Here is a 16253-nt window from a genome sequence, read left to right as displayed (position 1 = left end):
TTTCTATCAGTTTTGTCTGATGGTCTTTTATAAACTTAAGAGATATTTTGTTTACCTGGAATAAATTGTAACCCATGATTATGACTTCATTTGTGTGTGTGTATGTGTGTGTGTGTGTGTGTATATATATATATATATATATATATATATATATATATATATATATATATATATATATTCTGCAGTTCTTTAGTCTGAGAGGTTTGTGACAAGTCCAATAAAAAGGTGTACCGTGAGCAAAAATATATAATTATAACAGCTTACATTAGTACTTGTCCAATTTTACCCCCATGGACAGCTGTAGTACCGGTAATTGTTTATTGAACACCAGTTTATGCTTGAGGTGGATGAGAGATTATAGCCGAATCTGCCTAACCTCTAAAATGCACATGCACCAAAACCTCTCCTTGAAACAATCCGGGCAATTATTTTCCAGCAATTACTGAGTTTGGATGATGATAAAGGTTGGAGGGGTCGAGGGGGTGGTGAAGTCTCCAGTTATATTTCTACCCTCCCTCCCTACCCTGTCTAGTTAGGTGTCCCTGCATGCATATTAACAAGTCCATAGGTGTTTATCAGAGAGAGAGAGAGCGAGAGGTATCCGTACTGTATTTTGTTTCATCATATAGTTTCACACCAATATTCACCTTACTTGTACGCCTGAAATTGTTTAAGCAGTCTTGCGTATTTTTTAAGCTCCAGATAGTTTATAAAGCAGCTACTAAATGATCTTCTTCTTGCAGGTGGTGGAAGTTGCGACCATGGGCAGCTGGGTCGTCCTGGAGGTGGTGGTGGAGGTGGTCAAGTGGGCAGCAACTCACCCTCACACTATAACAACCAGCAGCAGTTTACTTTCCCTGCTGGACCACATCAGGTATCTAACTATAGTCCTTTTACCTTAACTTGACACAGATTTTTGTCATGCAGTTTAATTCGCACAGCTTCGTGGTGGGAACAGATGGTGCAGTAGCTCAGTACGTCTTTCCATAGCACTCCTTTGTGACCATTATCATGTTTCACATATTAAAGATGAACAGAATTTACAGTATTTATTTGATTTTTTAATAGTAATTTATTGTACAGAGTTTACCCTTGAAATTGTGTAAATTTAGTGTTCAGTGTCCACTATCTAAGGTGGACACTGAAAAAGAAACAGGACCAGACAGTGTTCCTTGCACAGCACTGAAGGCCGATGATAGCATTTTTTTTTTTTTTTTTTTACCTTATTGTGCAATTTATATTTTTGCAGGCTATTTAATGTCAGGATTTGGGGAACTAGGCTGTACAAGAATGAAATCTAACCACCATTTGTGAACCTAGTTTGTGATTGAGTGTTTGTGAAGGTTGTTTCTTGTATATGATGTACTGTTGCAGACAAAATCATGATCCACTTGAATATGAGACACACTAAGATGGCAGCCACTGTCTTAAGTAACTTAAAAATGTGTTCTTTTAAGTTATGCAAACTTTTCAAGTGTTAATATGGATTTCGTGATTGTTTGACAAAAAAGTGGCTTGATATTATTTTTCGCAATTGCACAAAATAGTTATTGGCCTGATTGGCATGTTTTGATGATCATTAACCCTTCACAGCAACAGGTGCCTCAGTTTGCCCACCTAATGTGTCCCAAGACGTCCCCCGGCTCCCCCCACCACCTGCCTGCTGATGGCACATACTCCTACCTCACCTACCAGCAGCAGACGTCACTAGAGGACCAAGGCATCGATGTGCAGGTGGGTCATGTTATTTTGTACAAATATGGTCAGTCAGGTGGTGTCCAGAATAAAATATCCAAGTGGATCCTTAACAGTGAGAGAGCACAATCATGCAGTACATTATTTAAGCTGCTCAGTAATCCACACATTTCACTGTTTACTCACAACACTGAGTAAGTCTTTCCTGAGCCACATTTATGAGATAGATCTTTGATGCATGCAGGAATATGAAGTGTGGGTCTTCGTGTTGTGTCCTGATGTCATGCATTAGCCCCGTTGCCTTCATGTAGTTTTTTAGACACATGTTGATGTAGTGAGTTAAAGCATTCCAACTGGCTGTGACTCACTAGCGTCAAATTCTGAGAAGTATTTTGGGTTTCTTGCTCATGTATTTATGTAGTGAGGCAAGCAGCTGGTCCCTCTCATCTTATATAATCTCAGCTGAATAGCCAAGCTCCAGGCCCCTGTGCTCCTGATGGGGCAGTACTGGATTGAGTAATGATTGGAGTAGATGGTGAATTATATCAAACATGATACCCTTGGACTGAACTGGCAAATTGAAATTCATTCTAACCTCTGGAGCATTTAGGACATCATTTCTAAGTTGAATGAAAGTGTCTGGAATGAGTAGAGGTACTGTATTATAGACATCCGCGGGCCAACGAGATTACTTTAAAGCAATTTTGTGTTACTATTCAGCCAGTGATTATTAGTATTATAATCCATTTTGTGTGTGTGTCTACGAAATAGCTCCAGGCTACTCAGCCCTCATGCCTCTCTCTATTTTACTTCCCAGTAGGCATATGTTACTACAAGGAAACAAATCCTTTAATTGAAAGTGTTAATAGCTATCACAGCAACTATCTGTCTGTCTGTATATCTATAAACAGATGGCTTAGTCATGTAAGAGTTGACCTCAAATGACTCACCTCCATATCGCCCTGTCATTTGCCATCTGGCTGTCCTTTCCCAGCTTACACCCTCCTCCCTCTTGTACCTCTCCACCCCATTCCTCTTTCTCCTCCTTACTATCCCCACTCCCCCCTAAAATTTATCATGTGTTTCCTTACAGTCTCCTGGTCGGTCAAGTCCTGGGTCTGGTAGTGGATCATCCACCACGGGGTCAACTGCGTCCTCAGGCTGCCGTAACTCCACCACCTCACTTGATTCTGGCCGGGCCTCCACCACCACACACTCACACCAGCATAGGTATGTTCTGAGTCAGTACCATAGGCCGTCATACTCTGTTCATCAGAAAAATAAAAGAACTATCCAGGAAGAGCTAAGCTTGTTCTTATGTTTCATGTAATAAAATCATCAGTCATCCATCTAAAAACTTCGAAAACTAGGGATGGCCATGGTACTAATCATGGAACTGGTGTGTGGCATCTCAGATTCCTTATAACTTTCACAGATGTTCCATTCCAAATCTACTTCCAGCATCCATACACTAGCTACTGTGATGTCCAATGTACTGCACAGTATACTCAGTATGCATTCATTGTGATTAGCAGCTGCTGGAATCTGTTGGGTAAAAATAACCATTGATATGTAATAAGACTTGTATGTTGTGCTGGCTGAATGGCCATTGCTATGACTTTGGGTTCATCTTTCAGCATTAGAAGATAAGTTGTGACTGTGAACACTAGGGCTCTTATGACTCAACCAAATGAAATTGTCCAGCATTAACTAAAGTGAAATACAGTGCTAAAGTTATCCTTATCATGAGAAACAAATGATAACAACACTGATGATATGTCTTGCAGACTGAGTGGTCAGAGCTATGACAGTGGTTCCATCCTTCGACACAGCTACCACTCCAGCAGCTCCAGCCTGGGGTCCATGGAGCACGATAATGTGCCTCATGTAAATGTTCCAGAACTTCTCAACAATGGTGTTAGGGTGAGTGATGTGGTTCAGCCATTGTGAGACTTCATGTACTGTACTTGGTTCTTTTAAACCTGATGGACCCTATTGAACGAAATATGTACAGGTAACAAAAGTAAATTAGCATGTCATTGTAGTGGAGGGGTTAAGTGAAAGAGGTAAATGAGGTGATATGTAACAAGGGGCAATAATATTTTGTGTTCTTCAGGACTCTGATGTTTTAAGAGTGTGGCTGTCAGACCTCCACTTTGATGAGTACTACGAAAAGTTTATCAATGCCGGCTACGACATGCCCACCATCTCCCGCATGACTCCCGAGGACCTCAATGCTATTGGCATCACCAAACCTGCCCATCGTAAGAAGCTCAAGGCGGAGATAACCAGACTAAACATATCCGATGGCCTGCCTGATTTTATACCGGTAAGAACATGGAGTGGGGAAATATATGGCTATACATGTACTGACATTTATATACACTCTGGGAGTTGTTATGATTGCTGGGGCTCTTAACTTACCATGATGTAGACCTTATGGACTGCAGTGATCCAGCTACTTAAAGCCAGATTCTGTACTCTCCAGGGTCTTTTGTTAAGGTTATGTTGGAGGACTTTTTGTGTTGGAGGGGAAGGGAGGGATGCAACATAAACTTACAGGGGATGGAGGGGTCATGTGCTTCAGTGGTAAAAAATGTTCACTTAGTGAAGTAAAATGTGGTGTTACAGGGTCGACTTGAAGACTGGCTATCTCTGCTTCGTCTGGATGAGTATGCGTCGTCTCTCAAGCGACAGCAGGTGAATACTATTGAGCAGATGACACAGCTCACATGGGAGGACCTGGAGGACATCGGCATCACTAAACTGGGACACCAAAAGAAAGTAAGCACAGCATTTTTTATGGTAGTGTTGTAGGTGTAATAAAGGAAACACTAGTCAAGAAAAAACAAACTCCTGAGTCTTTTGTTCATTGTTACTATACATTCATCTGTCCATAATGATTTTATTTTTAACTTCATAATATTAATTGTCTGCAGGAAAAAGGAACCAATGCTTGACAGCTCTCAAAAGTTGTCCCCAAAAGAATATCTTAAAAAAAAAAAAATTAACGTTAAGATATCATTGCATAAATATTAATTGTATGCAGGAAAAAGGAGCCAATGTTTGACAGCTCTCAAAAGTTGTTCCCAAAAGAATATCTAAAAAAAAAAAATGAACATCAAGATATCATTGCATATTTCTCTTGTTGGTAGGTCGGGGCACCCATCATATACTCACTCAGTGTAGAAATGCCATATGGTCTCTACACTGAGTGACAAGCCAAATGGTTTCCTGTGCCCAGGAAACCATTTACTATGCTGGGTGATAACCACATGACTGGGGTTTTTGGCCAGGTTAAGTGTCCCTTCCCCTCTCTAAAATCACTTAATCATGGCAGGCATTTCGGAGAGCCTTGGAGGGCCTAATACCTACCCAGGGCCCCAACCAAATGGGCAGATTCGCATGGCCATGTACTGTAGGGTGTGAGAGGTGAGAATGAGGAGGGCAAGAGGGTGGAAGTGGTGAATGTGTTCAAGAGTGCAAGATATGCCATGATGGCATTTTGTGAAACAAAGATGAAGGGGTGTGTGGAGTGGGAGGGTGTAAAATGTGTAAGGTCGGGCATGAATGGGTGAGGAAGATGCAAGGAAGGAGTTGCTTTGTTGATGAGTGAGGTGTGGCAGAGTGGAATGGGAGATTACAAATGTGTCAGCTCAAGATGTATGTATATCAGGTTCAAGTTTGAAAAGGTGAAAGTGGAAGTGATTGTAGCATATGCACTGGCTGATGACGTGTGAGAGAGAAAGAGGTTTTGGGATGAGCTGGATGAGGCAGTGGGAGAAATGCCCAGTAGCTATAAAGTGATTGTAATGGGTGATATGAAAGAAAGAGTAGGCACTGGTCCCAAGGATGACATAATGGGTTCCAGTGGAGTACTCAAAGAAATTGATAATGGGAAACGACTGAAGGATATGTGTCAGGAGGGGTGTTTGTGCATTTGTAACTTGTATTTCAAACACAAAGATGCACATAAATATACTTGGTATGGAGGGAATGGGAATTGTGTTGAAAGGAGCCTGATTGATTACGTGCTCATAAAGAGGTTGACGCTGATACGAGGGCCTTGAGAGGACGATGTGGGGGTCTGTCAGATCATATGATGCAAAATCAAGCTGAGAGGAGTGAGGTGGACCAGGAGAGAGAGGATCACTCAGGGAGAAAGACAGAAAGTCGAGAAGCTGAGGATCAAAGAAATTGCAGATAAATACAGGACCAAAGTAGAGGAGGAGTTGGAATCAGTGAACTGGAATGAAATGGATTTGAACAGCCAGTGAAATGCATTTAGGGATTGCTTAGTTAGGAATGCTAAAGTGGTGTGTGGTGTGGGAAGAGTAACAACAAAGAAGAAAGGAATGGCATGGTGAGATGAAGAGGTTAAGAGAGCAGTGGAGGAAAAGAGGAAGAAGTGGCTAAAATGGTTACAGAACAGAGGTTCAGTTGATATAAGAACTGAATATACTGAAAGCAAGAAGGACATAAAGAGACTAGTGACGAGGAAAAAGGAGGAGGTAAATGATGATCTAGGAAGAAAAATTAAAGCAATTTACTCTGAAAATAGTAAGTTATTCTAGATAGAGGTGCAAAAATGTAGAAGTGACAACAGAAAGGAATGTGAAAGTGTGAAGGATGTAAATGGTAGATTATTAACCCGTGTGGATGAAGTAAGGACCAGATAGAAAATATTTTGAAAGCTTGATGAATGGGAATAGAGAGAGCGGAGCAGTTGTAAACATGATTGGTTTTGGGAGTGTACAGAGAAGGAATGCAGTGCCAGGAAATGTGACACTCGCACAGTTGAAGAACGCTGTGAAGCGACTGAAAAATGGGTAAGCAGCTGGGGTTGATGAGTGGATGCAGAGATGATTAAGTTTATTGGAGAGAGCAGAGTGATGTGCTTGTTGGAGATACGTAAGCAGGCATGGATGAGTGAAACTGTGCCAACAGAGTGGAAAAAGGCTATGATTGTACCGTCTTACAAAAAGAAAGGCGAGTGAAGAGTGCAAGAATTATTGTGACACAAGTTTATTGAGTGTTGTAGGGAAATTATATGGAAGAATTATTATCGAGAAAGTAGGAGAGATGTCAGAAGTCCAGGTGGGTGATGAACAGGATGGCTGTAGGAGTGGCAGAGGATGTGTGGATAAAATATTTCAGTGAGACAGATAGTGGAGCAGGCTTGTGAGAAGGACTATAAGGTGTTTATGGCATTTATGGAGATGGAAAAAGGATATGACAAAGTAGACAGATAAGGATTGTGGAATGTTTTGTGCATGTACAGCATAGATGGTAAGCTGCTAGGTGCCGTCAAGAGTTTTTATGGTGGTAATGAGGCATATGTAAGGGTAAATGGCAATCTAAGTGAATGGTTCACAATCAGTATGGTTGTGCAACAAGGTTGTATGATGTCTCCATGGTTGTTCAGTATATATATATGAATGGGGTGATGAGAGAAGTAAAAACACGAGTAATGGAGAGAGGGATGGCATTGGTAAGGAATGGTGATGGATGGAATATCTCTTATTTGTTGTATGCTGATTATGCAGTGTTACTTGTAAATACCAGACAAGAGCTTGGTAGATTAGTGCAGAGTTTTGCTGATGTCTGTGAACATCATGCCTTGAGAGTAAGTGTAGAAAAGAGTCGAGTGATGGTTACCGAGAGAGAAGGTGTCTCCCAGTGTGATGTTTCAGTGAACAGAGAGAGACTGGAATTGGTGAGAGAGTTCAAATACCTGGGTGCAGCAATAGAAAAGAGAGGAAATTGTGCAAAAGAAGTGGAAAGTAGAGTGACACAAGGAAGGAAATCAGCTGGTGCTTTAGGCCTTGCTAAGAAACTGAGGTTTTAGTGTTGCAGCTGCGCAAGACTTACATGAAAGAGTGTTAGGGCCAGCTTTAACTTATGGATGTGAGACTGTGGTGTGGCATGAAAATGAAAAGTCAAGAGTGAGAGCAGTGGAGATAGGACTGCTGAGGAATGTATGTGGAGTACAGAGAGTGAATAGGACACAAAATAATGTAATTCGTGAAAAATGCTGAGTGAAGAAGTCTGTGGACACCGGAATTGAAGAGAGTGTACTGAGATGATATAGTCATGTGGAGAGAATGGATAATGATAAAGCAGTGAAAAAGGTATATCTGAGTGAATTTGAAGGATGGAGGAGGTGAGTTGGGCCAAGGAAAAGGTGGAGAGATATGGTGGATGAGTGTGTGAGGAAGAGAGGTTTGGAAATCGGTGAGACTAGAGGATTGACGAGATTGAGCTGGCTGGATGAATGTTGTGAGAATAAGTGCATGATCAGGGATTTGGCACCCCATTTTAATGTGACAGCGTTTGGATTGATTCTGTCGGATACATTTATGTGAAGTTACAGAATATGGTGAAAGTTTCTGGCGTATCAGATAGAGCTAGGATTCTGGGGGTTTGAATGATGATTGAATGGAAGCATGGCCCATTGGATTGGGCAAATTTGAGATGTCTGGACGTTGCTACTCCTCACCCTGTCCTAGGATGAGAAAGGAGGTGTGGATGATGGTGATGATGATGGTGATTTCTCTGTGACAGCTGCCATGGCTTTTATAATTTGGTTGTAACCAGATTTTTTATTTTATGAAGTGAATTAATAAAAGCAGATTATTGTCTGTCCCCATATACTGTATGTTAATTTAAGAGTGGATATAGACTTGCAGCACTAATTTATAGCTCATATATGAAGGGTAGTTACATACATCTTTTTTGCTTTTCAGGTAATGCTGGGCATCAAACGCTTGAAGGACATCATGGCTGGAAAGAAATTCAATAACTCACAGGATGGGAGGCCACAGTCTCACTACGGTGCACATGATATCATCATTCCCAGAGAAGGGGGGGAGGGACGAGACCAGTTCACCCCTGTACCAGAGTTCAGAACATTCTCTGGGCCAGGACACTATGGTGGAGGGGACCCTGCTAGATTAAATGCCCCGCCAGACTCTGCAGGACACTATGGCCCTCCACATTACCCCCCGGGAGTACAGTATGGCCCCATGCCACCACCACAGGCACATGTACATCCTCTAGCACAACAAGTAGGCCAGTTTCACCCACCCGGTCAGTATCCTGGTTCACAAGGCCCCTCACCCCCTGGTTCAAAACTCCCTAGTGGCCCTCACCCCTTGCCAGGTCCTGGTCAGGTTCAGTACCATCCTGATGTACTTGCGGTCCAGGTTAGGCCTGGTGGACGGAGTGCAGATGAGCCTATTTACAGCACTTACCAAACATTCCATCCAGAGAGCAGAATGCAACACATCCCAGGCCCACCCATGTCTCTTGGTAATCTTCCACCAAGACCCTTCCCACCCACTTCAGGTCTTTGTCATCCCCACCCTCAGCGGTCCATGGATGATGGTGATATAACACCTACTAATGAATATGCCAATAATTATGAGGGGGGAGGAACTCTTCCTAGGCCTCGTACGGCCAACAAAATGAGGCCTGTCGCCAAAGTCACAGCAAAGACTCGCGTGGATGTCCATGAGGTTCCACAGTTTATTAAGGATGGCATGAACATAAGTAAGCCACCACAGGCTGAGGAGATAGGCATGAAGGAAATGAACTTGAAGACACTAAATCGACAGAACTCTGAGAAGTCTTACAGTTCCGGCCAAGGAACAGGCAGCTCAAACAACACCCCACAGGGAACACCCAAAAAAGTGCCACCTCCTCCCCCGAGACGGTCAAACTCCATCAGTGAGAGCAGCAAGGAGCAACAAGGGCAGGAGGGCACGTACGGGTACTTACGCCGGGGTCTGTCCTATGGTTACATGGGCATCAAGAATAACCTACAACCAGACGTCACACCAGACTTACCCCCACCTCCTGCTCCCCCTGACAGTGCCAACCACCAGCACCTCCCTGATGACTTTCCTCCACCCCCTCCTCCTCTCACCTGTGTCACAGTGGCCAGTGCCACACGCATCTCTGCCAGTTCAACAATAACTACGTCCTCAATGACCAGTGATTCGCTGGCAACGTCACAGACCTCCACAACTTCAGATGAAGATGTGACAACAGGGTTTCGTCCAAGACGAAATGATTCAAATGCTAGTTTTAAGGTAAGTTTATGTACCTGAATTTGAATTTTATTCTTAAGGTAAAAGTGCCACAGTTTAGGGTGAGGTACAGTTTCATAGAAAGTATTAGGTAGCAGCCTCATTCTCTCATATTCAACCTCTTAGCTGTCTTTTACAATGGTCTACAGCAAAGCAAGTTTGAAGTACCCACGATCAGGCCCCATTTATTTCCAGTTTTTCCAGTTGATTCACTTTTTGCCTGTTGCAAATTTTTGACATTGAGTCAGTCATCCTCCATCAAGCCACATCGTTCCAGTTTCTTCTGTTTCATACATGACTTCATACTCTTGGATGGGGGAAAACTCAGTGATTCAGAACGTCTTTCTCACAATTCTGTCATCTTCTCTTTGACCTCTTTCTTCTTGTTACTCCCTGTACTTCCAGTCTGTCTATCGCTTGTCAGTCTCTCTTTCACCTTCTCACTCCATATGGCCATATCATTTTGAAATGCACATGGTAAGCCGTTTCCACCATCCAGTATCTGCTTCCTCACTTGTTTATTATTACAGTATGTGAGTTCTCTCTCAAGTAGACCATCCCACCACACATACAGCCCAGACACTTCATTACGCTCCTCATGGGGCAATGTAGGATTGGATGATGGATGGATTTCACTTCATTCAAAGCTGGGGATACTGATCTTGCATTGTTTTTATTTATTTATTCATTTATTAATTTATTTAAAATAAATGCTCAGATAAGGATGCATCCCTTGTGCTGCCTCTTTGCTTTCCTTTATGGTACACGGGCATAAGGTAGTGCTCTTACCTTGACTGTCCTACTACCATATTGTGCAAGTTCTGTCTATCAGAATTCCTTTAATCCTTGAACCTCTTCTCTCAGGAACTCACTTCTCAAATTGATTTCCCTTGAAATTTCAAGCCACAGCAGTTTAAGTCCAGCTGTTGCAGATTTTTATGAATTGGCATATTACCAGACTATGGCGCCTGGTGGTTTAGTGGGTAATTAAGGCGCTCCAGCTGAATTGAGCCTGTGTAGGTTTATATCCAAGGGGTGGCTGGGGTTTATTGCTCACATAATGCCACGGAGGAATGAGTAAGGCTGGTCACTCTCATCTTAAATGTCAGGACCAGTTTCCCTAGTCCCAGGCTCCTTTGCATCTCATGGAGCGACAGACACGTAATCTGGTGTATGGATTTTTTTTTTTTTTTTTAATGTATATTTTTCCTTCCTCTATTCATCTTTTAAAAAAGTGTTCAGTATATGGATGTACAGTACCTTGTTATTCAAACTTTGCAATGTTCTTATTGTCATCTAAAATAATCGTAAGCGATAATGAAGGAGTGCTTTGTTTATTTAGTTATTATTTAGATTTTATTATCACTCATCTTCAATGTCAGGATCAGCTTACCTAGCCCTGGGCTCCTGTGCGCCTTATGGGGCAACACAGGATTAGGTGATGATATAAATAAGAATGTATAGTGCAAAAATGTACCCCTTCAAAGAAATAAAACGAAGTAGACCAGGAAAAGTACAGCTGGCTGTGCATGCTTAGCAATATATTGCCCAGCTTATTCACAGTGTTCCATTTTTTTAGCAGTTTTGTTTATTCCTTCCAGCCCAGTCATGGACCAAATAAAGATGTAGTATTGTATTTGTTGTTAACCTCTTGAGCCTGATGATGTAGTGCTGCCTACTTCTTCCTTAGCCTTTATCATTCTTTATCTGTGCCTGCCCTCCTGTCTTCATATTTCTTTCATCTTTCCTGTCACTTCTTATTGCATTTCTTTCCTCTGCAGGTGGCTTTACATTGAGTGACAAGCCAAATGGTTTCCTGTAAGCCAAGAAACCATTTACAATGCTGGGTGGTAACCATATAACCAAATCATACGTGCTCCCTACGTGTCAGCAAGTGGGTTGGTGGAGGGTTAGTGCCCCTCCTCGTAAAACAAATAACTCAAAGTCAAATGGCCACCCCTTACGGGATTAACGTCTGGCAATAGATAGATAGATAGATATTCCTTCATTAACCCCTTCACTGCTTTGGTTCCTTTCTAAGCTGAATAGAATCTTCCAGTAGCCACAAGAACAAAATTGGAATTACATCTTCAGGCTGAAGTGGTCAAGAACTTGTATATGAGGAATTTATTAACTAGGTTTCTCATTAAGCTTTTTTGCCCTCAGTCCAACTCTAGTACAGACTCCGAGTCACTTCCCTTCGCCAATGAAAATGCGGGTACCATCAAGCAGAGGTCATGCCGCCCCCATCCTGGGCTGGTCCTGGACCCCCGTGGCTCCCCCCATGGATCACCCCGTGCATCCCCAGCCCTCCGCCGCAAGGATGCCTCACTCCCCCTTCGCACTAACATCGCAGCTGCCACTGATGCAACTCCATCCCAGTTAACAACATCGGATGCAAGGTTAGTTGGATATTTTGCTGCGTGAACCCTTGATTCTAGGAAACATCACTTGTAGAGTAATCTTGCTACTGTCAAAGGATCTTACTCATCTTAGGGGAGGCATCTGAAGGGGTCTATTCAGGCCATATCTTTTTTTTTACGTGTTCGACTCTGGGCAAAGGCTCAGGACCTATTTCTTGGGGGCAGTCACCTATCCCAAGGCCAAGTAGTCCTCCTACACCTCCACATGTCACCACTTCAGCGCTGACACCCACCGTCCATACTGAATACATGCTAGGGCTGTCTCATACAGGACTGGTGTACTGGTATTAGCGAGGGTACTTTTACGACATGTCGGCAGGTCATCTGGTAGATCAGGAAAGTCTGCTTTTTTAGGAAATTCAAATCCTTAAACTGTTCCCTGCCCCAGCCGGGATTCGATCCTGGGTCCATTAGGACTGCAGGCTGCCTCTCTACCGATTCAGCCACTGCCTCCCTCCAGTTTGAAAAGCCAGTCAGGAGATGGTAAGAATATTATGAAAAAGACACTCCCAGGCTCAGTGGGTTAGAAATTATCATGAACCTGGAGTTGTACTATCTCTGCTGTAATTGTTCTGATCCCATGGTTTTGTCTGACAGTTCCCCCGATGGTACGAGTGACGTCCTGAGTGACATCGGTAATATGTTGGCCAACCTGACTGATGAGCTGGATGCGATGCTGGAGCAGGAGGTGGTCATCAAGAACTGAGGCTTAGAGCAGTTTAGCTAAGTGGAGTGTAGTGAAATATTGCGGAACAGAAGTGTGGCATACTGTAGGTAAGTGACATGTAGTGGGGAAGTGAAGTAATGTAGAACTGAACTGTAGGGGGGTGTACTGGAAATATTGGAAAGTAATGTAGACAATTGTAGTGGGGTGTAATGGAAAAAATAGGAAGTAATGTAGAACTGAATTGTAGTAGAATGTAGTGGAAAAAAGTGATGGTATGTAAAAGTGAAACTTGTTGGAGTGTTGGCAAGTGGAATGAATTGAGAATAAATGAAATTAAGTGGAACTGCATTGTATTGGAGTATAGAAAAAAAATGGTAAATGGAGGAAGTGAGATTGAACTAAAGCTTACTGAAAGATGGAGGCTTAGATGAAGTGTTACCCTTTATGGAAAAGTTTTGACTGGTGGAAAATGGAGAGATCTCAAAGTAAGCACCCCACAGTAGAAAGTGGAAGTGTATTAGAAAAGGTGAATGGCTGAACAACAGAAAGTGATGCCGAGAAACTAGAGAAAATATTAATGTAAAAAAATATGGAAGATGCAATGAATAAATAAATTTAGTAGTAGAAGATGGAGGCATTGATGAGAATAAGCAAGAAAGTGCTACAAGGAGATGAAAAAATTTATCTGCCAATTCTATACATGAATTCCTTCCGTTACTGTAATGCCAAACATGAGAGTGATTCTACTTTTATGAACTGTATAAAAGTGTTAAAGCTAGCCAGTTATGTAGAGGCACCATAAATATATTCTATGCTATAAAGAGGATCCTTAACAGTGAGGACTAAGTTTAAGTAAATATTGATGTTGGTAGAAGTTTCCTGTATAAAGTTCATATGAAGACTAGCTGAGCACATCTGCATAATACACTATAACATGCATGAAGATTGTCAGTCTTGATAAATGGTGTAAGTAACATCCAATCCCATAATACCCCATGTAAGGTGTAGGCTGAGGCGAGTCACTGTAGCCCTGAATATTTTACCTTTGGAGCATAGGGAAGCATTCTTCAGATGAATGAAGTTGTCTGTCTTCTGTCAGAGTAAAATAGTTATTATTTCTTATGTCCTTAAAGGCTTGATGGAGGCTTCTTAACCTTTGGAGGACATACAGCTACTCTTAAGCTGAAAGAAATAATGTGGTGGAAGTTTGAATAATGCATTTGATTGTCTCCAAGTTTGAAAGGGTTAGGGGTAGGTGACGGCTTTGCACCCCTCTTAAGAATTTTGCGGCAGCTGGAGACTTTTCTGTCATATACACTTGTGAGCCCAAGTTTCTTTTCACCCAATTACCCTTAACATTGGCTGGGTGAAGGAAGTTATGGCAAAATTTTTACGCTAAACAGAGACATGTAATTCAGTGTTTGGGTGGTAATTCAAAGCTTTTGTAGACTTCACAAGTAACAGTGACATCTTGAACTGCATCTCGTATAGTTTAACAAAGCTTTAAACTATCACCTTAACACTCGACAACAAGTCTTCATTCAATGTAAAACTCTTGATACAACTTTCTTCCAATCAGGGTAAGGATGAAGGGTTATCAGAACTATTGCTGATGATTGTACACCTTACAGAAGTTCACGTAAGAGCAGTGACAAATGAATTCCAGCATTTATCGTCCCAGTTGTGAAGGCTGACAGAAGTTTCGATGAACGCCAAAGGTTTACTCAGCATCGATGAATACAACTCGTAGCTAAATGTATAATCAAACAGATAGGGAGTCCATCTACTATTGTCCATTTTTAGAGAGGAAATATAATCTACTCTATTGCAGTTTTCGAGTCCATAGACCATTTTCTGATCTCAGACAAAAGCATTAGTGTTAAGGCAGTGTTGGATGAGCGATTTATCCATGGCTACTTTCCTTTGGGGACATTTTCTTTGCAACTTCTTACATCTCTCAGGCTCATATAATAAACTGTTAGCTGAAGATAAATTTTCTGGCATTAGGTGGAAAACAGTCTTGATACCAAAAATGCCCTGATCATGGGAAGGGTGTAGGTGGCAGTATTAACTATTTAAGCTTCGTGTGACCCATTCTTACCTGAATGTACAGTAATCAAGTGGTAGCTGGAATAAACAGTAGAGTTGTCCTGACCGTGAGAGAGTTGAAGAAATACCGTTCCATGGGCTTTGACAGTCTAGGTCCTAGCAGCTGCCAGTATGTCCCCTCCAGGATTGCATTGCTCAGAAGCTGCATAAAAAAAAAAAAAAAAAAAAAAAATTGCTCGTGTGACACTACCTTTATTGTGCATGCAACCTGGTGATTGCATGTTGCTTAACTTCTTGTGCCCATGTGATGTCCTTTTTAGTTTATGTTTGTGCTGTCCAGACAGTTTTAATCAACTTAGGGAAGGCTTGTTGCATTGAAGAGGCTGTATATAACCCTCCAATTGGAAAGGTTCCTCCTAAGCTGAATAAGATTGTGATGAGATGGTAAGAATAAGATGAAAAAGACAGTCCTTGGGCTCAGTGGTTTAAAATGTGAGGCTACTACAACCACAAGGTCAGTGCTGTATTGTTTGTATATAGCAGTATAATCAGCCAAGTCGAATTCAAATAGTAGATATGAAGAAAAGAATAAGATTACAAGTTTTTGTCAGCCATAAACCAGACAATCATGGAATCAACTTGATGTTTGGCCTAGTTCCTTTATGTTTGGTTTTTATCTCACTTGCTCTTGAACGCTTATTATGACTTAAAATGATATAAGTACAGTATGCCCTTAAAATTTGCAGCTTTGGCTTTGCCGGTTTACAGTTGCTGCTCTTTTATCTCCAACCTAAATTCGTGAGTGAAAATTTCTGATGCAGAAGATTTTGTCGCAGCTTGCATGCTAGATTTGAAGCATTGGCAGGATTTTCCACAGGGTTAACCTACCTAATTTGGTATGGTACCCATGCATTTAGATTCAGAGTCAGTTTTGGTCATCATAAACCATGTGTTTCTCATACACATAATGGGGGCCACTATGTTCAGTTTGTCATGTATGTATTTATACATGTTCAAAGATCTGCTTATGGTGTTTCAGAGAGGGGAAGGAGCTTTTAAGTAGTTATTCTAGATATTTTGTGTACTAAAATTACTGCGGATGGCCTCTGTACTGTCATCAGTAGAGTCAGTTTAGGTCCAAGATGAGTATTTGTGGTTTTCAGTACTTACGAGGTGTGGGGAAACCAAACCAGTGTGAATTTTGAGGGCATACTGCACTGTGTGCGATGCCATTAAGGTCTAACGACATTTACTGCAAACCTTTCTTCCTGCCCAAGTACTTATAAGTTAGAGTTTGTTTAGGAACATTAGTAAAGGAGGAGTATAGTG

The 16253-nt window shown here is 41.8% G+C and overlaps 1 protein-coding gene across 1 annotated transcript in view; it reads left to right on the top strand.

Annotated features, from left to right (window-relative positions):
• ckn (CRK like proto-oncogene, adaptor protein) overlaps window positions 1–13924 on the top strand; it is a 102856-nt gene extending 88932 nt beyond the window's left edge. The window contains exons 3-11 of the mRNA XM_080279656.1: window positions 744–874; window positions 1594–1734; window positions 2789–2925; window positions 3483–3618; window positions 3812–4024; window positions 4327–4479; window positions 8442–9788; window positions 11952–12187; window positions 12806–13924. Coding sequence (XP_080135782.1) covers window positions 744–874; window positions 1594–1734; window positions 2789–2925; window positions 3483–3618; window positions 3812–4024; window positions 4327–4479; window positions 8442–9788; window positions 11952–12187; window positions 12806–12914 — 2603 coding nt within the window. The 3' untranslated portion in view covers window positions 12915–13924. The remainder of the gene's footprint in view (window positions 1–743; window positions 875–1593; window positions 1735–2788; window positions 2926–3482; window positions 3619–3811; window positions 4025–4326; window positions 4480–8441; window positions 9789–11951; window positions 12188–12805) is intronic.
• Window positions 13925–16253: the final 2329 nt, after the last annotated feature.

The sequence above is a fragment of the Coenobita brevimanus genome, chromosome 79 (genome assembly GCF_032717465.1).
Source record: "Coenobita brevimanus isolate Jiangsu-jjx chromosome 79, ASM3271746v2, whole genome shotgun sequence".
Lineage (NCBI taxonomy): Eukaryota > Metazoa > Arthropoda > Malacostraca > Decapoda > Coenobitidae > Coenobita > Coenobita brevimanus.
Note: the sequence above shows the minus strand (reverse complement) of the source record. Positions and strands in the feature narration are given on the sequence as shown.